This window comes from Pelmatolapia mariae, linkage group LG9 (genome assembly GCF_036321145.2).
Source record: "Pelmatolapia mariae isolate MD_Pm_ZW linkage group LG9, Pm_UMD_F_2, whole genome shotgun sequence".
NCBI classification, from domain to species: domain Eukaryota; kingdom Metazoa; phylum Chordata; class Actinopteri; order Cichliformes; family Cichlidae; genus Pelmatolapia; species Pelmatolapia mariae.
The window spans coordinates 22,250,101-22,274,838 of NC_086235.1; the positions used below are offsets into that span (position 1 = coordinate 22,250,101).

The 24,738-nt window shown below is 41.9% G+C and overlaps 1 protein-coding gene across 2 annotated transcripts in view; it reads left to right on the forward strand.

Moving 5' to 3' along the window:
• Positions 1 to 24,738, forward strand: part of pola1 (polymerase (DNA directed), alpha 1) — a 60,267-nt gene that overhangs the window by 27,553 nt on the left and 7,976 nt on the right. For both annotated transcript variants that reach the window (XM_063483340.1, XM_063483341.1), the window contains exons 27-36: positions 26 to 58; positions 382 to 474; positions 578 to 783; positions 895 to 1,027; positions 1,168 to 1,299; positions 1,400 to 1,574; positions 2,109 to 2,290; positions 4,800 to 4,931; positions 14,016 to 14,132; positions 21,226 to 21,322. In XM_063483340.1, coding sequence (XP_063339410.1) covers positions 26 to 58; positions 382 to 474; positions 578 to 783; positions 895 to 1,027; positions 1,168 to 1,299; positions 1,400 to 1,574; positions 2,109 to 2,290; positions 4,800 to 4,931; positions 14,016 to 14,132; positions 21,226 to 21,322 — 1,300 coding nt within the window. The remainder of the gene's footprint in view (positions 1 to 25; positions 59 to 381; positions 475 to 577; positions 784 to 894; positions 1,028 to 1,167; positions 1,300 to 1,399; positions 1,575 to 2,108; positions 2,291 to 4,799; positions 4,932 to 14,015; positions 14,133 to 21,225; positions 21,323 to 24,738) is intronic.

Genomic DNA, 24,738 nt, shown 5'->3' on the forward strand with positions numbered 1-24,738 from the left:
TAGTGTTGTCTCCTCTTTTCTCCAGATTTTGATGCACACCAAAGACATGGTTCAGAAGGTCAGTCATTACCAAGTTGTTCCTGTTTAATATCTCTAATATGATATGTAATTATGTGCAGAATAACGTAAAATGTACAGGACAAATAATCCTTTTAATAATCACTTATTCACTGGATCAGGAGGCCTGGATTCATGCGTCTGTATTAAGCAGCTAAATGATAAACTTTGGGTTAAATATCATTTAATTAGCCAAATCTAACATGAGATTGTTTTAGAAATTGTGCAGTTTGATGTGTGTAATATTCACTTTATTATCCCAGTTTTAACTGTATGGATTCTTTCTTTTTCTCTCTCTCTCTCCCCCCCTTTTGTGTGACTCAGATGAATCTGGAAGTCATCTATGGAGATACTGACTCTATCATGATCAACACAAACAGCAAGTGTCTGGATGAAGTTTTTAAACTTGGCAATAAGGTGTGTGCTTTGGGTGTTTTATCAGTTTTTACATGCGCACCATGCAGTGGAGATTATAACCAGATGTTGTCACTGAATCCGTGTGTTTGCACTTTGATCCCAGGTGAAGGCAGAAGTAAACAAGCTGTACAAACTATTGGAGATCGACATTGATGGTGTGTTCAAGTCTCTTTTACTGCTGAAGAAGAAGAAGTATGCCGCCCTTGTGGTGGAACAACATGGAGAAGGACGTTTTAGCGTCAAGCAAGAGCTCAAAGGGTTGGACATCGTCCGTAGGGATTGGTGTGACCTGGCTAAGGAATGTGGCAAGTACGTTAGCATGGGAAACAGTTAGCGCGTCAGTGTACGGAGCACTGGAAGCACTTTACAAAAGATTTTCATTTGTAAGGAAAAATTCATTGTGTTTATTTATTTTTCTAGCTACGTGATTGGCCAGATCCTGTCTGATCAGAGTCGTGATGTCATTGTGGAGAACATCCAGAAACACCTGGTGGAGTTAGGAGAGAAGGTGGCTAGTGGAGACATACCACTGAACCAGTATGAGATCCACAAGGTGAGGGAATCACTGTTTGTGTGTTTACTTTTCATTTGATTAAAATGAGGCTTAAGACTCTGTACATGCTGGGGTTTTTCTTTTGTGTTTTGCCATTCCCATTCTCATCTATTACTGCTGTCTTGTCTTGACTTCACCAGGCACTGACAAAGGATCCTCAGGACTACCCTGATAAGAAAAGTCTCCCTCATGTCCACGTTGCTCTGTGGATTAACTCTCAGGGTGGTCGTCGGGTCAAAGCTGGTGATACCATCTCCTACCTCATCTGTAAAGTGTGTATCTATTAGAGAAACGGGAATATCTCATTTCTTTGTGTGTTTCAGTGATATTTCAGTACAAATACATTGGAAATGCATCTTCTTTGTCCACTAGGATGGCTCCAACCTGCCAGCCAGTCAGAGAGCCTATGCTCTAGAGCAGCTCCAGAAACAGGAGAATCTCACTCTGGACACACAGTACTACCTGGCCCAGCAGATCCACCCTGTGGTGTCTCGCATCTGCGACCCTATTGAGGGTATTGACGGTGTACTCATAGCCTCGTGGTTGGGTAAGTGAATTACAAGTTATTGCAGATCCCAGAAGTGAGTAATGTTATGCCTTAGGAAAATGATAAATTATGGAAAATAATTACAAAAAAGTTTAAAGGAGCTGGGTTACTTAGAAATAAAATGACCAAGTTGCTCGAGGAACTTCCTACAGATGAAAATACTGCTTTTGAAAAAGTGTTTTATGGATATAATCATTACTTGGATTCACATTTTATGCACGTTTCCTCACTTGTCCCAGAAGACATAATACCTACTTAATAATCTTGTCAAGTGCTGCAAATTATTTCCAGTTTCACTACAATACATTTCCCGTAAACACTCAAATGAAGTGTCTGTGGGTCACAGTTTAATTTTTTTAAATAATAATAACATCTGTAGACAGCCGAACAGCTAAATACAGAAACTTAATTGCAGCATGACCACCTTTCATTGGTGTTTATCAGGCATGAAATATTTTGCCTTCAGCCGTGTTTCTGAATAAACATTTGCTCTGCTGTAAACCTTAAAAAACAAGTCTTTTATTTCCATGTCAGGTCTGGACCCGAGTCAGTTCAGAGCTCAGCAGCAGTTCCAGAGGGAGGAGGAAGCCGACGGCTTGCTGGGTGTTCCCGTCCAGCTGACTGATGAGGAGCGCTATAAAGACTGTGAGAGGTTTACTTTCACCTGTCCTCAGTGTGGCACTGACAACATCTACGACAGCGTCTTTGAAGGAGCTGTGAGTAGATGAACACACCGCTGTCCATCATAAAACTCCTCTGTATTGCTTTCTCTGTTTGTGCAGGACCAGATAATCTTTCTTAGAGTTGTATTTGAAGTCGTATTAAACCCTTGGCAGTTTAGACTTCAGCTGAAGAAATGTGCTGTCTGTTCTCAGCGCACACACACAAAACACCTCACAGATATGACCGAAGACTGAAAGGGAAAAAAAGGAGATGGCTTTTATCAGTAATGGTGTGTTTCACTGGTCTAATGGATTAATCAGTAGAGACACGAATAAAGAGTACGACAGCGGGAGAATAATGTTTCCGAAGGCATTTCAGTAAAACTTCCTGTGAAGGATTCATGCGTTAGTCATCCTCCATATTGTGTCTCTGTCTGTATTTTAAGACAGCTGCCTGGCTCCAGTACGGACTCTGTTTTCATTGGCATAGTTTGGACTCCACAACTTGAAAAGCCTTTCCTTAACCCCTGCGGCTCTATGGACACACACACACACACACACACACTGATCTCCTACCATTTGTCAGGCCAAGGTTTTGTGTGTATGTGTGTGTGTTATCAGCTTCTAATGAGGAGCAGGACACACAGCTTTTTCTTGTCTAGAAGACACTAATAAAACTGACAAGCCTTTGGCCTCGAGTGGTGGAGAGAACTTGCAATAATTAAAACAGGAGTATTAAACACACACTCTCCATAAAAGGATAATATCATTGCACACTTGAACAGATATGCTGGTGTGTTGTACGCTGAAACAGTTGCACAAGAAAAAGCAGAATAATCTTGCCCGAGTGATCGTGCTTGTACTAAACGGCCTGCGTCCTGCTATTAAGAGTACAATGCATGAACTTGAAATGTCAGAATAAAATATAGCATTAGTCTAAACGAACCAGGAATCATCTGATTACTGATGTTAATTCTCCTCTCTGTTGCCGGAGGCCGGTATGCACGCACACACAGTGATACTGATAAGACGGTAAGTTAATTAAGGTGGCGAGCATGGTCTAACAGCTCAGAGAGAGAGGGGAGGACAGATGGGCCTTGACTCCTCCGCTGACACAGAGCCAGAGATGGTAGGAGGAGGCGGTGATGTATGATGGAGGACAGACAGAGGAGGAAAGTTGTTTGATGGAGGTAGCGGGAGAGGAGGATGAAAAGATTAAGTGCAGAGAGGGGAAAAAAATGTGGATAAGGCTGCAGGGGAATACCCTCAGTTCAGTTTTAATAGAGCGTTAGGTATCCCACGCAGGCAGTTAAATCAGCACGCTGTGAAAGCTGCACAAACCAAGACGTTGACAAAATGGCCTGCTAGGGCAGTTGGCATGGCAAACCTTTTAAAATTGTTTTTCAAAAGCCTATTTAATGTGCGGACATGAGGCGGTCCAGATAACGGCCGGGGTTTGTGGCCAGACATTGAGGAGAACTGGGAGTGTTAGAAGATATCATCCCTTTCTCATAAGTCTCGCACAGTCACAAGACGGTACTTTGAGTGTTTCATATTTTCACTTAATTGCCCGGCGATAAAATGACTAACAAGAAAGTGTTGTAGTAGATACAACTTGTTTGGGAAGGAGAGTCTGCTCTTGAAAGTGAACTTTTGAAAGAAACATGTGAGAGATAAAGAACAGGAGGGGAGGAGATTATGGAGGGAGAAGAAGGGAGTTTGCTGTCATCCAGAGCAGACTAAAATGAGAGAAGGAAAGTAAGGCTAAGATGTGTGAATGTGTGTGTGTGTTCTTAAGTGTGGCTGCTTATTAGAGAAATCAAATGAGTTGATTGACTCTAACTGGTAGAAAACTGTGTGTGTGTGTTTCTTTTTTTTCTCCCCAAAAGAAGTGATGTAGGCAAACAAAAAGCCAGTGTGTGGCTGGGTGGGGGGGTGTCACATGCATTCTTTTATGTCACAGACTTCCCTGCAGAAACCTTTTTTTGCGGCTGTCAGTGCGACAGGTAAATGGAGTTGAGGTTTAAAGGAGCAAGTGTTTAAAGGCGTTATATTTAGTGTAATTGGTATGTAGTGCGTCTACTTTTTTTCATTGCATTAACTATAAACCTCGCTGTCAAGGGGACAATTCAGGGGGACCGGGGTCATGTTGACCTGTTTTCTTCAGGCTACAATAACGTTAAAATCTACTGGACCCAGGGTTTCTTTAAGCTCTTCTGTGTTTGACGTGGTCTTTGTTAAGGTTTAAAGGTAATGGTTGTGTTTGTGTGTTGCAAAACTGGGTTTGCTGATTACAGGGTTAAATATGGAGCTGTGATGAATTCATATAGTATGCATATAAGGCAGTGAGACTATAGTTGATGTTTGCCTTTAGAAGCCATTGTACCTGCTGAAGCATTTTAGTACATGTGCATGCAAACTATACTGATTTGTGGTTCCCTTTTCTTGTTGTTAACATCAATAAAATAAAGCTACTTTACTTCATTACAGGATCATGCAAGCTTAGTGTACGTGGTTACATGCGGTTTCTTTTCAGGAATGTAATACACGCTCTCTTTGTCAGGGTGCAAAGGTTGAGCCTAGTTTGATGCGCTGCTGTCACATCCCTTGTGGAGGTTCTCCAGCTGACTACGTTGTCAACATCCGCAACAAACTTGTGCTTGACATCCGTCGCCACATCAAAAGATACTACGCTGTGAGTATTTCTGTTTGTATTCCCGTCTGCCTCTGATAGTCACATTTTGATGTGCAGCTGATTCCAGATAACTGTATTTATGCTGTTTTTTATTTTAGTTTTCTTTAACCCTTGTACACTAATGCCAGGTGATTATTCATTGTTTTGCTTTGAAGCCTTTATAGGTTGATCTCTTATTTCAGTTTGAGATGTATGGGTTGAAATGAAAGCAGAGTACTTCAATTCGACATGTATTTTTGTGCATTAATATATTTCATTGGCTAAAATATGCCCAATATTAAATATAGTATTACAAAACTGCACATCAAGGTTCTAGGGTTAATTAGTTTGAGTGCTTTCCTTATTTATTTATTTAAAATCTTTCTCTGTAGTAATACAAATTTGTTCATTCAATCCAAAATGTTCCTTTCTGAATGTTAAAAAACGAAACAAAAAAATAAACAAGTGTGTCTTGAGTCCACAACGCTGCATTTATGCTTGTTACGTACGACAACAACATGTTACTAAAGTAATTAAATAAAGGATTTGGCTGACAAAATACAAGCTCAAGTGGTCACAGAACATGAGCTGTGTGTAATGAAATCGTCAAAACTCGCTAAAATTGACCTTCCACAAAGTGTCTGTGAAAGGGTTGGACTGTATTTAACACAATGGGGGATGCAACAGATGCAGTCATGTTAAGAGAAGCTATCAAAAGGATGTTGGGCAAAAGATGAAGAAAACCTCAGCAGGGCACTGTGCTGACATTTTCAACCAAAGAGCACACTGAGCATGTAAAATGGAAAAGAACTCCAGAAAGATATGTCGGCGCATGATCATGGAAATAGTTAAATGGCCATTTGTACTCTGAATACCAAGTTTAAAACGCACACGCAGTTTTAGATGATAAGGTGAAATTTAAATGATAGATGTGGGAAACAGGGTCATTAAGGTATGAGCAAAAACTTAAATTACTTTAAATCAAACATAATGGACTTTAAAGATCAAGCAGATTTGTCTCAATACAAGACACCCACTTACTTGAAAGACTATTTACAATTTTTATTTGCTGTAGATTTTCTAGCGTAAATCATTTTTGCAGGTTGTATTTAAGCATTTATGGAAGGCGTGAAAGTGTGAATCATCATCTCTCGCTGGTGCCTATTCATATTTTCAGCTGTGCATTGACAGATGATGAAATGGTTGTCAAATATACATACCTATAGAAATAACGCCAGTATATTTGCATTATAAAGAAGCGCAACTGTAAATAAAAGCAGCCTTTGTTCAAATCTAAGGATACTTTTCTGACAAGTAGAAGAAGGCTTACATACAGTTTGATTTTCTCCGTGCTCGCCTTTCGTTGCAAAAGCTGGACCGTAAGAAAAAACACCAGTTGACAGTTTTGTCAGTGCCATGTCATCAGAAAACGACAGCCATTAGAAAATTAACGAAGAAAAGAAGGAACAAGGCGCAGAAGAAGACGGGCAGTGTGTTGGTTGGACACTATTATAACAACAAGAAGAAGATTGGTCTTCCTACAAAATGTTTATCCACCGTGTCTCTATGGTTTGGAAATGAACAGATGGCCTTTACTAACTAAATATTTTGTAAAGTTGGGAAAGCAATAGAAATGTTTCTCTCTTCCTCACGGTGAGAAATGCAGTTTATTCATTACAGTTCTTGGTATCGGCAGATGCCTTAAGCTGAGGATCACCATGCTCCTAATGACCAATCACAAGTTAAAGTGGCTCAGAGTGGTCGGGTAGATCCTGGATTAGTGCCATAGCCCTGAAGATGGTGATGCTGTCAGCACTGCCTAATTGTTAAACTTTTCGCCTACAACAGTCCTATGCAGCAATGTTTCAAACCAGAACTACTATGACATCTTATGATACAAAAAAGGTTAAAGCAGTCATTACAGTGCAACTTATTTTCATGCATGTTCTGCTATACATGATAGGATAATAATTCAGTAATATTGTTGATTACTTTTCACTTAATTTAGATGCTGATGACATTTCATATTTTCAAAAATGTTACTAGTTTTGTATTTTTATTTATTTGTAAACATGGCTACACTGTTGCACTCGTAGTGGTCAGTACACCACTTTTGTGTAGAGTAAAATGTCTCAGGACCTTTTTAGCTGGACATAACTGATAAATTTCAGATTTTCTCTCTGGTAACAAATCAAACCAAAGAAGCCCATATGTTAAAATGTGATCTAGTCACACTGGAATGCAGAGTCATGGCAAAGGGGCACATTGTATCATCTAAAAACTGAATTATGTTCATTTTCAGATAATATCGAGTTGCACCCAGTAGTGCAAGTTAAAAAGTCCCATTAGTTTCTAACAAATAAAAATGGAAAAAGCTGAGACTTCCTCACCTCGCACAGCTAACTATACTTGGAGTGAGATGGGTGTGAATGTTTCATAAACCTCTTTGCGAGCAATTCAGATCCTCATCCGTTTTATCTTGTGAGCTTTTTAGATGGCAGAAGGCCCTAAGAAGTAGTCTTCCTACGAAATATGCAATGTATGATAAAACTGCAATAATTCACTGCTATGTTAGCTAAAGTGTCAGTGAAGTTATTGAACAGAAACATGACCGTTGTGGCAGTGTGGGAAATTGAAGATGTTTGCTACATCAGTATAGACCCTGAGAAGATGATTTGTAGTGCCTTTGCAAAAGACTTTGATTTATTTCTGTCGTTTTCAAAAGTCTGCCATGCCGTGGCACTCTGATTTATGGCAGTAAGGTATGTGAACACTGATATCTGCAGATTCCTCTTGGACAGAGTAGATCGAGAGGCTGTGACACATGATGGTGTAAAGGACAGTGTAGTTGGTTTGCAGCCTGGGAGTGAATTAAACAGGATGCCTGCGTTGTCTTCGTAGGGGACTCTATCTCCTCATAGCTTCCAACACCTTGTTCTTCAGTGAGAGGAATGCACTGTCTGTGTGTGTGTTTGTGTGTGTGTGTGTGTGTGTGTGTGTGTGTGTGTGTGTGTAGCAGGGTAACTCTCCCACAGTGCTGAACAGAAATCAATTAGCGTGGTGAATGTGTGGGTAGTGAGTCCCCCTCAGCCCCTTTGTCACGATGTGTGAAACAGCTGCTACCACTGAATACTTACACGTCACGCAGTAACACACATTTATACACATGCGCACACACACACACACACCGAGGGCTGAACAGCAGTGGACACAGCACACACAGCAGGGCAATGAAGAGGGGTAATATTGTGTAATTAAGGATTCCTTTCAGGCCGAGGGAGAGTTCAAATAGAGCTGTTTGTCTGGGCAGATAGAGTGAAAGCTCTGTACCTGTGTGTGTGTGTGTGTGTGTGTGTGTGTGTGTGTGTGTGTGTGTGCGTGCACACGCGGATATACGTATATATGTGTTGGCGTCTTTAGCTCCAACCACAGAGACATTAATCATTAGTGAAATTACCTTCTGCTCCCCACCTCACCCCCACCATTATCAATAAACCAGCACCCTGAGAATGGGCAAACACTTGCTCACTGCCTCTCTCTTATACACACACACACACACACACACGCAGCCATCATTCCCTCTTCTCATCCCCGCTGTCTTTGGCAAAATGAGAGATTCGCTTGTTTCCTGAACCACCCAATTCTTCTTTTTCTTTTTTTCTTTTTTTTTTTAAACCCCTCCCATCTAACAACCGTTACCATGGCATTTAACAAATTATTGCAATTACCCTCGTCATGCGGGTCGCCCCTGGAAACAGGCTGAGGGGCAAGAGAAGAAAGGGGGAGGGAGAGAGAGAAAGGGTGAATGAAGACCAGAGAAGGTGATAATCCTGTTTTGAACAAAAGGTCAAATTGTTGAATAGAGAAGCTTTGATTAAGCGGAGGAGGTACAAAGTGGAACCGTTTGAGCTCTTTTCACTGAGTGTGTGTGTGTGTGTGTGTCTGTGTGAGAGAGTGCGTGTCTGTGAAGTAGACCGATTTTTAGGTCTATTCACTTTAGAGCTGGAAGTGTTGACTGCCAAAGCACAAAAAACAGTTAGAGGTCTTTCTGCATGCGTGCGTGTGTGCGTGTGTGTGTGTGTGTGTGTGTGTGTGTGTGTGTGTGTGTGTGTGTGTGTGTGTGTGTGGCAGGTGGATTCCTCTGCTGCAGAAGTCACATCAGAGAGGCTTCTCCACTTATACAGTACAACAATGGAGCTCAAATGATCTCATTAATCAATTATTTGATTTACAAAACATCAATTATCAATATTTTTTTTGGTTGTTTTTGTTTTTTTAAATGTGAATGTTTGCTCTCTGAGAGTAAAATAAGAACAGCGCTGGAAAAACTACTTTAAACTGGCTTTTTTTTACTCTTTACTTCACTGTAAGGTAAACTGCAGTTTTAAGAGAAATGATCAAACTGAAAATGTATACAGGATTTGAACTGTAATGATTTAGAGAGAAGTATAGAAATGGCACCTAATTGAGTTTATTGGACCTTGTTGTTCCTGGAAGAGTGCCGTAACATCAGATTGACTGATAATCTATCAACTTCTCTGAACATATAACCAGTGCAGGGTTCTCCATAATGATGGTGCTGTGTAAGCCCTGAGCAGCACACAGCCTTACATGTGGTCTGCATCAGTGTGTAGTGGTGGATTCCTCACTAACACATTGCCTGGGTGAGCCATCAGAGCAGAGGATCAAGATTAAAAACTACAGTATAGAAGTAATGTAAGAAACAAATCTAATTTTATTGTCAGTTTTAGCCACGACTGAATTAATTGAATCAAAATCGTCAAACCTCTACTTTAATTACCTTCCCCAAGCTGCATTTAAAATGGCTCAGTAGCAGCACTTTAAAGGGTTATCTGAGAATTTGCAGGGCACTCGATCAGTTATTTATGGAAGATTATCAGTGGATTATTCAGACGAACATTGTTTATAGGATTGCTTACTGAAATAAATAAACATGGAGATGATGAGGGAAGGTTTATGAACTACAGCGTCGAGAGTGATGTTGAATTCTCAGAGCCTAAATTATAAGAATGTAACAAAGGGATGAGATAAATGTGTTTTAAAAATAAAAAAACAAACAAAGAAGAAGCTGCAGAGGAAGGGTACATTTCGTGGTGGGCCCTGTCGTGGCCTGGTCTTGCCTCTATTTGGTTAAATTATGTGGAACTCATTTGACGTCTGCATTCAGTGTGTCAGGTATCCACTGCTGTAATTATGCAATTATGAGCCTTTATTCTCGCGTCCGACTGTACACCCCCACCCACCCCCGCCCTCGCTCTTGCAATATGCCTCAATTAGACTTTTTTTTTTTTTATCCTTCTTTGGTCCTGATGTGCTTCTTGTTTTCAGTCCTTTCTGTGTGACTCGCAGGTCTGCCGCACTTAATCTTAACTTAATTTTTTATTTCTTTCGGTATGTGGCTTGTGTGTGGACGGGTTTTTGGGGTCACAGCGGCAGAGCAGAAGGGCATTGTGGGTTCCTCCTTTGAACCTCCTCAGTCTTTGATGTGTGCCTTGTTAATTCATTTTAATTCATGTGAATGGGCGCCAATGAATATGTTTGTACGCACACTGAATGTTTGTGTGCCAGTGAATCAGGCCCATGGGAACAGCAGTGTGTGCCAAGGCTTGTGTCATAAGAAGTACACAAAAAAGACTGCGCTCAAACAGCCTCCCACTCTCATACTCCTTATCTCCCACCTCCATGAACTATTGTTCTGCATGTGTCTTTATCAGACACGGTGAAGCAGTCTCATTTCCCATGATGCCTAGCTCTTTGCACAAGAACAGCAGAGGTGTTTGGATAATTAGTCCTGGCGCTGGGTATTGTGGGTAAAGCTGTGAACTCTGGGACTTTCTAATTGATTTGGGACATATGTGTGTGTTTGGTTTTCATTTAAAAGAGATTGGCCAAATTTCTCTCTGTTTGTGTGTGTGTGTGTGTAGCCTGTTTGTGTAGACGACATGTCTACACCTTCATCTCCTGTTTGGGGGAGAAAAAACATGCAATGCAATGAAAAAACATGCAATGTTTTTTCTAAAAAAAAAATGCATATTTTTCTGGTATTCATGTTGAACACAATAATTAAATTTGCTGATTTTTGATGATGTGGTGAGGTGTACATGAGGTTACTGGAAATGTGTGCAGTTGCAGAAGAATAGTTGGATTGGATGTATTTGTCTCTGGTTTGATCTAGTTCAGTAAATTGTTAAATTAAGTGTATGAGGATGGAGGAACATACACTCATCAGCCACTTTGTTAGGTGCACTTGTTCAACAGCCCATCGGTACAGATATGTAGTCAGGACAGTGCATTTAGATTTGAAGACATGGTCAAAGTGACCCACTGAAGTTCAAAGCAGGCATCAGAATAGGGAATAAAGGTGATTTTTAAGTGACTTTGAGCATGACATGGTCTGAGTATTTCAGAAACTGCTAATCTACTGGGATTTTCCCACATAATCATCTCTAGAGTTTAAAGAGGATGGCCTCAAAAAGAGAAATTATCCAGTGACCGCAGTTCTGTGAGTGAAAATGAATTGAAGAGGTCAGAGGAGAATGGAGCTTCAAATTGACAGAAAGGCAACAGTAACTCCAATAACCACTTGTTACAGCTAAGATATGCAGAAGAGCATCTCTTGTCAGCTAAGAACAGGAAACCGAGGCTACAGCTCAGTGTAATCGGTGAATATTGGAAAAAGTTGACTAATCTGGTGGGTCTCAAGTTTTCCTGTGACATTCAGATGGTCGGGACAGAATTTGCCGTGAACATAAAAGTTGGATCAATCCTTCTTTATATCAATGGTTCAGCCTATGGGGGATATTTTCTTGGCACACCATAGTTATCTTATTAACAGCTGACTATCTTTCAAATGCCACAAGCTACCCGAGTATTCTTGCTGACCATCTCTTTATGATCAGTGTACCCATCTCCATGGTTCCACAGTCAGCAGATCTTAATTCTGCAGAGCACCTTTGGGATGTGGTGGTACAAGAGAGAAATCATGGATGTGCAACCACTAAATCTGCAGCAACTGTCTGATGCTATCATGTCAATATGGAACAAAATCTCTGAGAAATGTTTCCAGCATCTTGTTGAATCAATGCCATGAAGAATTCGGAGTGTTCTGAAGGCAGAAACCTGGTTTTAGGTACTAACAAGGTGTAACTAATAAAGTGGCCACTGAGGATGGCTCTATAGCAGTCCAACTGCTAAACCGACCTGCCACTGAAAATATTTAGTACATTATGAAAATTAAAATGGGACAAATTTTGCAATTAGTGATCCACAATGTGATGCTTTTTGGTCAGAAATTGCTGACATGAATTACTAGTCTCATATAAATCTCATAGCATCACAACGTCATTGGAACCCGGTGAAGCCCAAATTGCATAAAGAAACAGTGGCTGAACTGAAGTGTTGTTCATTTGTACTGGGTGGCTCAGTGGGGTGGAGTGGGTGGTCTGCCAGGCACATGGTTGGCAGTTTGATCCACAGCTCCTCCAGCCTGCATGCCTGGGTAACGTACTAAACCCCAAAGTGCTCCACTGGTGGAAGAGTGTGTGATAGGAAGTGTTTAAATTCATAGAATGAAGAGATGTATGAATGCGTGTATATGTGGGTGTGGGTGTAAATGGGTAAATGTGAAGTAATAACTGGATTGACTGCTCAGTTAGAGTAGAAAAGCATTATGTAAGTACCAGTCCATTTACCATTACAGTATTGTTCGCTGATGGTTTACTATAGAAACATCCTAAAGATGGTTTTGTGTGGTGCCCCCCCCCCCCCCCCTCTCATTTTGCAGGAGAAATGCATCCTTAGAATCAAACATGCTTTTTACAATAACCTTCGAAAACCTGACAGATTATTAAAGGGACCAGTACAGGGAAAAAAGTTGTTCATATAAGGTTAAATCAGCTGTAAAGAAAATAATCCTCACCATTTCTTTTGGTTGCTGCTTTTCAAAACTGATTAGAAGACAAAGGCGGAACTAAAAATCAATCGGAGCTACCCTGTGTGTGTGTGCGTGTGTGGTGGGTGAAGGGGGGTGGTATTGATAGGCAGACAGGTGCAGCAGTTTTGAAGGGGTTTATTTTGAGTGAATGGGGAGAACGAAGGCTAGCTGGATGTAGGAAAGGAGCAAAGGCGTTGATGGCGGTGGGTCTTATGCTCTGTCATTAGTTGGGCATTAACCCCCTCCCCTTTAAACCGCCTTTAGTAATGACAGGGCATAAGAAGCAGAAAGGGGAGGAGTGATCTGGAAGAATATGGGGAGATTGAGAGGGTTAGCCCACAGCACCTGCCCAGGGTCACTACCTCACTCCAGGAGGTCCTAGCTACTGCCGTTTTGGCTGTCTGCTGCTCTGCCTGTATGACAGAGCAGGACCCTGACACACAGCAGCTGAAGATACATCGAAATGTAAAGAAAAGGAAACATGAAAAGGCAGTATGCGAAGTCAGTAAACTTCTTTTTTTTTTCATGCAGTTTTTTTTGTTGTATTTTACAAATCCTATTTGCAATGCATTTCTTGTCAGATTGTTGTGCAAAATTAGAGCAGCTAAATGGAAACAACAATTTTCAGCAAAATTTCCTCATTACCAGAAACAGTTTTTAAAAGCACCTCAAGACAGCAAGTTTTTTTTTCTTCTCCCCAATTTTTTAAGAACACCTTTAGCAACAAAGTGGTAAATCAACACATTTTATAAACGAGTAATGACATTGGATGCTTTGAATGTGTTTTCTGTGTTCATCTGTTTGATGGAAATGTACATTAATTCATGTGTTTTGACATATTTTCATCAAGAATCCTTTAAACATGATTTCTAATCACTGTTGCAGTAGCAGAACTTCAGAGTATAATAAATGCCTTAAAAATTGAATGGAGTATTTTAAAACTTATTTAAAACTTTTTTAAAAAAAAATGTTGGTTTTGTTTTGTTTTTCCTTTGTGTTTTTCGCTCTGTCAAAGCAGCAAGTTGAGATTTTCATCCAAAACCCTCACAAAAAATTTAACTAACAAGCAAAAAATCGCAACATTTGGAAAACTTTGTGTGTTTGCAGCTGTTTCACAGCTGGCCGAACTAAGCTAGTTTCATGTGTCATAGGGCTGGTTGGTGTGCGAGGACCAGGCCTGTCAGAACAGGACCAGACGTTTGCCCATCGCCTTCTCCCGGCATGGACCCATCTGCCCCGCCTGCAGCAGGGCGACACTTAGACCCGAGGTAACGCACCCGCAAACATCAGAGTTCACACTGGCACACACGTGGCTTTGCATTCCCATTGGCTTAAAAGAAATATACCCCAGGCTGAGTTAAATCTCCACAGCAGCATGGGTTGTTGCATTCTGTGGGTCTTTTCCAGTTGATGGTGCTATGGAGCTGCAATATCCGCTCTCATATGTGCTGTGCATTTCTGCTCATTAGCATCACATTTCCTCAAATAAACACTCTGATAAAAACCAATCTTTGTCGTGTGTGTGTGAGCGACTGTGTGTCAGTGCACATGCGTGCCACTCTGTCTGTGTTTGGAAGGCACTAAGAGCCTGGATGGTAGTTTAGCCATTAAAAGCATCTGTCTGTCCAGCTCTGGTAGCCGCCTTATGAACACTTTGTTAGTTTGACCACTGGATTTAAAAGAAACACTCTCCCTTTCAATTTGAGCGTGACAGTTCAATCTGCTTTTTGTCTTTTCTGCCTCTGTCCCATTCTTACCATTCCTGTCTCAAGCCTTTGCCTTAACTCTCTCCTGTCAATTCTTTTTCTTTCTTTCTTTTTTTTAACCATGCGTGCTCTGCCCCTTTCTGTCCCCCCCCCACTCCACCCCCCCACCGGCTGCTTTGCTGTGTCTGGCTCTGTGGCGACAGGTTGTAAACCAGAAGGCCAATTTCTGCTGTCACTGTAGCCACTTAGGCAGCCATTGCTGTGCCTGAGGGCCGTGGCACTTTAAACTGCGGGCTGAATAAAACATTTAACTCTCTGTGCTCGTTCATGCACCCTTTCTCTACTTTAAAAACTGCAGCCTGTCTTCATTTTACTTCACGGTTTGACTCCACAGACTTGGCCTTTTTATCTAAATCCATGGGTTGCTGATGATGAAGACCGATGTAAGCAGTTTTGGGTAAAAGTCAGGATGAATACTCAGAGGATATTATTGATACCAGTGCAAGCATTCTCCACCGGGTCTGTGAGGATTTTCTGTGTGGGGAAGAACATCAGGTTTTCAGCATCAGTGCAAGTGTTTCATCGCTCAGTAATATTTGCATGTGACTCAGGTGTTCAAAAATTTTTGTTTGGCAATGTGCAACTGTCAGGAAAAGATGCCAGCATTGCTAAAAGGAACTGATAAGCCTGGAGCCATACGCTTCCAATGAACCAGACAATTTGGAACAGGTTTTCATCTGGAGCTTGTTCTTAATTCCCCATCCCTGCTTGCAAGGTGCTTTGCGTACATTTAAAAGCGTTGAACGAAATTATTATTTTTTTTTTCAAATTCAAACATTAGATAAGACAGCATCTGTGGAGATCAGGCTTGGCATTTTCTTTTAAGAACAAGGAGTAAAAATTTGCAGCATCATTTAGTAATGTTTTTTTAGCTTCTTAAGTACAATACAAATACTCCTGTTATATTCAGACAAGAGATAATACATGGCAAAGTGAGAAATCAAAGTGTTAAGATTACATTGAGTCTTTTATTTTTGAATAAGCCCACCCACTTCCTCATCGTCATTGCATCCATCAGAGTGAATGTGGATCTATGTGAATGATAGAAAAGCATAGGGGAAAGTGCTTGAATGTGTATAAAGCACTTTGAGTGCTTGGGTAAAGTAGAAAAGCGTCGTATGAGAACCAGAGAAACCAGTCCATTTACCATTTTGCTGTTTCATGACTCAAATGTTTTTACTGAGATAGTATCTGGCCCTTTAGTTGATCCATCTGTTGTATTCTTAAGGAAGCGAAAGGGGAAGAAAAGGCTGAGATATTCTATTTTGCACAGTTGCTGAACTGAAAATCAGTGGCAACAGGTCTTATAGAGTGATGAACCCACATTTGAAATTTGTGGTTCAAATTGTAATCAATCCATATGAAGAAGGTCACGAGAGGAATACAACAGTGAGTGTCTACAACCATCTGTATAAGGTGGAGGCTTTGTGGTTTGGGGGACTTATGAATACAGAAAAGTACCATCAGATTTGGATCCACCATGTGGAAAACATCTGATTGGCAACAGCTTCATTTTCCAGCATCTAAGTGACCCCAAACGCTCTACCAATGCCATAAAAAGCATAGCTGGATAGAAAAATCACTCAAGACTTTTCAACAGTACTGCATTTCTTTCCTCTGACTGTAATGTGCAAAGACCCATCCCTGCTTTGACTCTGATTGGCCTTTCTAACCAGCCATGTAATTTGAAGGCTAACTAAGCAACAAACCGCAAATCAGAAGCAGGATATGGGCTGATTACATTATTGTGTTAATGAAATAAAAGACAGTAGACGTTTCCACACATTGCAGGTGAATAACAAACAAATAATTTTGGACACTGACATGAAACTGATCTATTGTTTTAGTTGTCTGTTGAGGGATTTGAACCTAGATGGAGGCGCTGTGTGCAAAATGCTGGCTTTTACTCTTTCTGTGGCTCACGTCTGTATCACTACCGACTGCTGCTACAGTGTGAGGCTGGAATAAACAGACGTGACACAGGGGGTAGACATGATGTAGCAAGTATTAGAGCAGTAATTGTTTTACAGTGTAGTTGTTTCTGTGATGTTCAGATTTTGGCACCTTTTATGTGGTGTCCTGGTTTTCCCACTTACAAACATTTTAGACAAGTGGAGGTGTGACAGAAATATGCCACGTCTGGTCGAAATATAACACATTACACATGGGAATAAACGTGACGGTTTTCATGATGTTGAAGCACTTTTTAAAGATGGCTTTGCTGCAAAGTTTAAAGTCTGTTTTTCTCCTTGTGTGTAAGTAAAACAGATTCATTAGACTAATATTAAAAATACTTTTTATTATCTTATGAATTCATCTCGGAATCCCTTCGCGAGTACATCACTGAGTCGTTATTGGCCTTTAGTGTGCTAGCTTCAACATTACAGCTCTTTAAATACCTTGTTAGCACAAAGGGCTGCCACTTAGCAATATAGCAAAGGCTGAAGTACCCTTTGAGCAAGACATTTAATTTTGAATTATTGCTGCTGATTTCCTTTTTGTTTTTTCCTGCAATAGTATAAGTCATGATTCATAGTAGGCTAACTTTGACTTTTCAGCACTGTTGTCTGAATCGAGCCAGTGCACAGAGATTAACAGTCCAGCAGCTTACGTTTTTAATTGCTGCTAATTATGCAAAGTATTCAAGAGACCATTCATGGCTGTTTGAGCTGGTGTGGACCGCTCACGCTAGCAAAGAAGAACACGAGAAATTAGCCAATTTCCACTGAGAGGTGGTCTCCTTTTTTCTTTTTTTCTTTTTTAAATGCATTAAAGTTCTGATTACTTTTGAAACGTCCATCAGATTCATGTGCGTCCTGCCTGCTTTATCACTCTGGACACATTCCCTTCTTGCTTTTTGTCTGCCAGCATCATCATAGTTTATCGGTCTCAAATTTGCAACAGCCACAAAGATTATTAGTGGTTCTACTTTGGTGTACGCTGCACCAAAGCAGTTTTTGTGTGTGCCAGAGCTTCCGTAAACGGAGTATCTTGTTTGTGACTCCTTGTTCCCGTGTCTCTCTCTCTGCATCATGGTACATTTACTGTCACTGTGGGGCTGCCTCTTCTCTCTTCTCCTTCCTCCATCTCTATCTCTCTCACTCTGCCTCTTCCTTCTTCTCCCTCCTTCTCTCACTCCCTCTCCCCCTCTCTCTGGACACAGATTCAGAGCGTGATCTGATCTCCATGTAATGGGAGAGTAATAGGCACTCTGCCTTGATTGGTTGGTAATTTGGGGGAGTTATGCACAGGTGCAATTTGTAATATTTTCAGTAAATTAAATTTCTTTCTCTTCCTCTCTCCCTCACTCTTCATCTCTCCCTCTCTCCTCTCGCTCCCTCTGCAGTGCTTAACTCAAATAGGCTATTTTTTTCTCACCCTGTCTCAAATCTGTCCTGACTTTTCCTTCCCCCTCCTCCCCCCCACCTCTTTATTCACTGCTTTCTTTCCCTGTTCCTTTCTTTTCATTTTCTTTCCCTCCCCTCCCTCCCTCCTTAGCTCCTACACTTATTCTCTCTTCTCTTGGCTCGCTCTCTTTCTCTCCTCCTCTCGCCCTCCCTTTCTGTCTCTCTCTCCCTCTCTCTCTCTTTTTCTCCCCTCGTTTTATTGATGTACGCTCAGGCGCCCATTAGAGCTCCCTTTTTCCCTCTAGTGGAAATTGCAGCATGTTAATTTTCACACAAATTACGGCAATAGCAGGTATCTCTATTTGATACATTATAGCGGGAGCAATCAGAGATAATTGAGTGCCTTTCAGAGGGAGACGGCTGCATTCACTGCCGGCTCAAAGCTGCCCCATTATCGCCTAATCGCTCTTTAAACACTGAATTTTGCCGAACAAAAATTCTTGTCATAATTTTGCTTAAGTGTATTTGGAAATCACAGTCCTTTGAGCGAGGATAATTGAAATCAAATCCCTTTCACTGGAGCTGACATTTCTACATTTCCCCCCAATTGAAATTAATTTCAAAAATTGAGCATGAATATCTTCAAATAGCAGGCAATTATGCCTTTCAATGGGGAGAAATTACCGGTGCTGAATCGTTGGAGGCTTGCGGGCGAGAGCACCAGTTAAATGCCTTTGTTTCCCGCCGTGTTTGCCTAGTAAAGATTTACATATATTGACTCATTATGGTGTCTTGTGAAGCTGATCGGCGTGACTACCACAACCGGCAATAACGCTCATCGCATCTAAAAAGCTCAAGAGTTTTAAAGCCTTGTGGCCTCACAGCTGAGGGAAAAATGTATGTTTGTTTCTCTCCATCTCCCTCCCTTTCTCACTCCCTCTCTCTTTCTGCAGCTGCAGTAGCACGAGTGCTTGTAGACTCAGTATTTACAATGCATGTTTGCAGCAAAGCCAGAAAGAAGCATGCAAAGCCGAGGCCCTTGTCCGTGTCACCGGTGCTGGGATATTTTCTGCCATGTCAAAGCCACTGGATGCTTGTAGTTTCACAGCAGCTCACACATGTTCCAGCCTCAGTAACCCAAAAAAGCGGGGGAAAAAACTGGCTGTGTTTTTGTTTTTGTTTGGCCTGCTGCAACGTCTCTCCCTCGCATGCTCGCAGAATATTGTCTGTCTGACTACCTTTCATTAACTGCTTCACTGGTGTACCTGAGCGACAGTGTAGTGCGCAAAAGTTCTCTGGAGGTCGGATATGTGCGCGCGCGCGTGTCACGTAAAAGATAGAGGCAGGTGTTTTTAAGACTGAGGAAGTCTTGAGTGCTTGTTTTATTGCATGAAGCCATTTTAGACTGTTGCTCTGTGATTTGGATCAATTTGTATGATTTAGCCTCTTTTCTTATTTCTTACTTTTACCTTTTATTGTATACATCCTCTCCCCCACTTTATCGTCCTCCTGACACATCTTCAATATGGCATAACTGTTTTTTGTAGCTGGGTCGGGGTTGTGTGCATCTGTGGGGAGGCAAGGGAAGGGGGGGGGGGGGGGGGGGTAGTCAGTCAGGGATGAGGGAGGCAAAGGAGCAAGGGGTACGAGGTGGGGGCTGGGGGGTCCAACACTCCCGGGAGAGAGGCAATTTCACAGCTGGTTTGCTCCTTAGGCAGTCAGGCTGAAAATGCTGCAGATTTGTGGAGCAAATTGAAATGGTGTCAGTGCAGGAACAAAGCGCCGAGCTGAATGACGAGGTAGGTGTGTGTGTGTGTGTGAGTGTGGGAGAGAGTGAGGTGGGGTTGAGGGGCTCTAAATTCAATAACAATCCTGTAACATTTTAGCCACGCCTTTCTGACACCTGTCAGTCAGTCAGTACGGCGCGACTGGCCCGCCCACAATCAGCATTATATTGTTCAAATGTGAGATGTGTGTGCATGTGCGTGTGCATTTTTTTCTTTTTTTCTTTTTTTTTAAAGAGGAAGAAGCGACGCGCTGTGTTTGTGCCGACCGAGCTTGTTCAACCTTGGCAACCGTAACCGAGGCTCCATTATGGGATGCGCATGGTTTGGTTGTTGACTAGGCAAGTGCATCAGCGGTCAACAGCTGTGCGTGCCATGTGGGCAAGCCATAGAAAGCCATTAAACACACACTCGCTTTCACACATCACACAGTTTGCGTATAGCTGCATTAGATACTCTTGCCACTTGATTATGCCACAGCAGTAAAAACTGAAATTACAATTACGCACATTCCCGATTGGCAGGTATAATGGGCGCACACATACTCGCTTCACTCACACACACACACACAGAGACACACGGATACTGACACACAGGGATTGTCAGGGGATTCTTCCTGGTGGTAATAATAAAGCACTCGGCGCACACCTGATGGCAGTGTGGGGTCGGGGCTTAGCGTGCCCTCTGCAGCGTAGCAGGGAAATGACGAGCCAATAACTGCAATTAAACATGCAGTATAATGGCTAATCAAATTGACAGCCTCGGCTGTTCACATGCCTCTCTCACAATGGCTTATCACAACAAACTATTATGAGGGAGGGTATTTCAGGCCTGATCCCCTCTTTTCGTTCTCTCTCACCATCTCTCACTTCTTTCCGAGTCTTGCTTTCTTTTGCTCTGTTTTTCTTCTTTTTTTTCTCTCCCCTCCTTCCCTCCCACCGCTCTGTCTTGCTCATCCTCTCCGTCTCTTTCCCCTCTCTCCCTCTGGCAGGCTGTCGTGTGGCTCCATTTAATTGCAGTGGAGATTAACAAAGCAAGCAAATTTGTTTTCTCGCTTTACTGTGTCACACAGAGGAAGGGAGATGTTTTCAGGGAAGTATAGTCATTTGAGCTAGGTGCACCCTCTTAGAATTATGTTTAATGTGCCTGTTTTTCAAACTGGTAAACCACTTTTATTATTCTGTTGTGGATAGGTTTTTTCCCCTCCTGTCATGATCTTGACTCCGTTCTCGGCAGAGTGAATAATGGTGATTAATCACTTATTAGTGCAGAAATGGAGCAGTAGTGTTGTTGGTGAGGTGGCTGGATAAGACTAGTGGTGACAGGGATATTCCACACATGCAAAAAAATATACACGAGGCTCCTTATCCGCCTCCAAACAACAGAGCTTTTGCCTTAATCCATATCGGGTGGGGGTTTTCTTGATGAAGTAACTCTTTTTGTGTTTGTCTGTTTTCTCTGCAGTACTCGGAGAAGGCCCTATACAACCAGCTGTGCTTCTACAGGTTCATCTTTGACTGGGAATACGCACTCGCAAAAGTACTAAATAATGACGAAAAAAGTAAGATAACACACACCCAGCATACTTGTTGCAATAAATCTAATTCATTGTTTTTCACCTGGCCTGTAGGTGGTTTTGGTTTGAGCTACACAGTTATAGAGAGCTCTTGTGTAGCAATGTCTGCCTTTACTAGAATATAACTAGTTACATGATGCAGAAACCTTGTTGTGAACACATTCATGCAGGAACTATTGTCTTTCTACTGTTTACATCCACCAGCTGAGGGGGAATGGCATAAATCTTTACTTCCTGTCACAGTGTTAAAAGTGCTAAACCTTTTATAATGGGTGTACAGATGTTTTAATCTTCAGAGTGACACAGATGTTGAATGTAGACAGTAGAAAGAAAATGCTCACGATATGATGCTTGGACTTTTGTTTTTTGTGAGTAAGGTAAGTGCCATCCACTTCCATTATATTCAAAAGGAGGCTGATCTGTCCCAAACGGCCAGCTTTTACACCAAAACAATCTACAGTTGATGATTGAACCCCACTACTGGCCAAATGAAAAATTAAGGACAAATTAATACATCAACCAATATTGATTGATGTATTTTGATTTCTTTGTGATAAAGAATAAGTAAGTTTCGGGGCGAGTTGTCCTCGAAAGTTTTGCTTTGTGTTTGTTTTGAAACTGGCTCTGCTTTTGTAAATTTAGTCATATTTTATTCATTTTTCTTTCTTCCTTCTCTGCTATACAGCCACTGAAAGTGAAATCAAGTTAGTAGAGCCACTGCTGAACTTTGAATTTTAATGTCCTAACAAAGCTTCCTCACAAATACATGTACAACATAGCATTAGCAATCAATGTCTCAACATAAACCTTTTACCCAGGCTGCACTTAAAATATTCACCAGTGATGTGACACACACACATGTGCGCTCGCACACACACACACACATACACACAAAAGTAGCGGAGCCTGGGCATTGGATATGGGAAGGGGGGTTAAGGACATTCAGCTCCTCGACTCGACAGCCCTAATTTAGGAGTCGGATTCAATCACACACACATACAGAATGCAAAACGCTCCAATCACTAGAAGAAAGAAGGAGAGAGCCCTCCATCGCTCTGCCTCTACCCCTACCCTCACTGTCCATCTCTACTGCTTTCTCTCCCTTGCTCTCTCGGTCTTTTCGCTCTCTCTCTCTCCCCCTCTCTTGGACAGGCACTCGTTTGGCTGTGTTGATTGAAAACAGGTTTTAGATTTGGGGAAATGATAGGGGGAGTAATGGGCGCGCTGACGAAAGGATAGCCCTTCTCATATAATGGGACATGGAGCGTATATTTCCCCCCTTGGACTCAAATAGACGCTACTCCAGTGATCTGGGCGCACTCAGTAGGCGTCAGCCACAAGGCCTCTTTACCCATAGTTCTCCCTGATTGATGTCACTTGATTAGAAAGGGCCGCTGGGCCGAGTGATTTATTTATTTGATTAAATTTTTTATGTATGTATGTTATTTATGTATGTATGCTTGAATGCTGCGGGTGTGCACACTGGGACCTGAGTAAGGCAGGGAAAGAGTGAGACAGCAGAGTTAAATATAACGTGTAATCAACAGATGACCACTCAGAAGATGGAGGGAGCTAAAATGGAGGGATTGGACCATTGTAGAGGAGTGGGGGGAGACTAACATGATTATAGCCTACATTTTTTGCTTTTATTTCTGTCTTCGCCCAGATGCAAGAAATCGTCGCCAATCAATCCTCGACTCTTTCTTTATGCTCCTGTGCTTTGCAGTGTTTTTGATCTCTTTGAACTTTCTCGTTCTCAGTTTCTCATTTTTGTGTCTCACAGCACAATACTGTAGAGTATATCCTCTATAAGGGTACTCACAGTTTACTATACAGTGTTCGGTAAACAACAAATGGTTGGATGGTTGTGGGTTTGTTTAACATCTTAACTTATGATTCCTGAAAGCTTTTTGATTTGGGACATTGATCTGGTCAGTTAAGTATCAGAGGGGCTGTTAATCAGCTTCAGCTGCTTTGGAGTTTATGAAATTAACAACAGGTGCATTAGAGGGGTAACAATGAGACAACTCCTAACACAGGAATGTATTTATAGACCACTGACATTTTCCTCCACATTTTTCTGGGTCACTACTTGTAGTATGTAGTATGAGGAGATACCTGGACCTGGCAGAGGTTCTACAGGTAGTCCACCTCCTCCAGGATGGCACATCAATATGTGGCATTGCCAAAAGGTTTCCTGTGTCTCGTAGCACAGTCTCAGGAGCGTGGAGATTCCAGACTCTTAGTCTAGGAGAGTTAGACAGGGCGGTAGAAGGTCCTTAATCCAACAGCAAACCTGGTGTCTGCTCCTTTGCCCAAGGAGGAACAGGATGAGCACTGCCAGAGGTACAGAATTAACTCCAGCAGGCCACAGGTGTGAATGTCTCTGACCAAACAATCAGAAACAGACTTCATTAGGGTGGCTTAGTAGGCCCTGTGCTCACTGCACTGTGGAGCCTGATTGGCATTTGCCTTTGAATACCAGCACTGGCAGGTCAACCTCTGGCACCCTGTGCTTTTCACAAATGAGAGTAGGTTCACACTGAGCACATATGACAGATGTGAAAGAGTCTGGAGAAGTCGTGGAGCCTCTAACATCGGTCAGCATGACCAGTTTGGTGGTGGGTCAGTGATGGTCTGTGGATGTATACCCTTGTAGGGGCACAGACCTCTGCAGGCACCCTGACTACCATTAGCTACCAAGATCAAATCGTTGGACCTACTGTTAAGACCCTGGTGCACTGGATCATGGGTTCCTCCTGGTGCACAACAAAGTCCAACCTCATGTGGTGATGTATGCAGGCATTTCCTGGATGACAAAGGGATTGATACCACTGACTGGTCCCCAAATTTGCCTGACTTAAATCCAATTTTAAAAAAAAACTGTGACATTATGTTTCAGTCCATCCAACACCACCAGGTTGTATCTCAGGCTGTCCCGGAGCTCAGTGATACGATGTTCCAATTAAGTGCACAGATCCACTTAGAGCGAAAACTAAAACTCTGCTTCTTAATTCAGCCTGATTATTTGTGTCAATATCAGCTTGTTGTCAATTCTCAGCTAGGAAACTACTGTTAGCTCCTCTTTAGAGCAACACTGAGTAAAGTGTAGTGCAGACACTGTTCTCATCTCATGGCCAGAAATTTTATTCCTGCCAATATGACAAGAGCTCATTGTCAGTATAAAAAAAGAAATGTAGCAGACATTACACATCACACTAATAATTATTGTGTTTCTTCAGGTTAAACATGAGCATGTTGCAGCTGTAGTAGAGTACAAAGAGTAGCTACAAGTGTGGAGAAAAGTGGTCCAGTTTCCTCTTGACATGGTAGAAAAAGTGCCTCAGTGAAGGGTCACAGATCAGGGGATACACAGATCAGAAGGGTCCTGGGGGGACGTG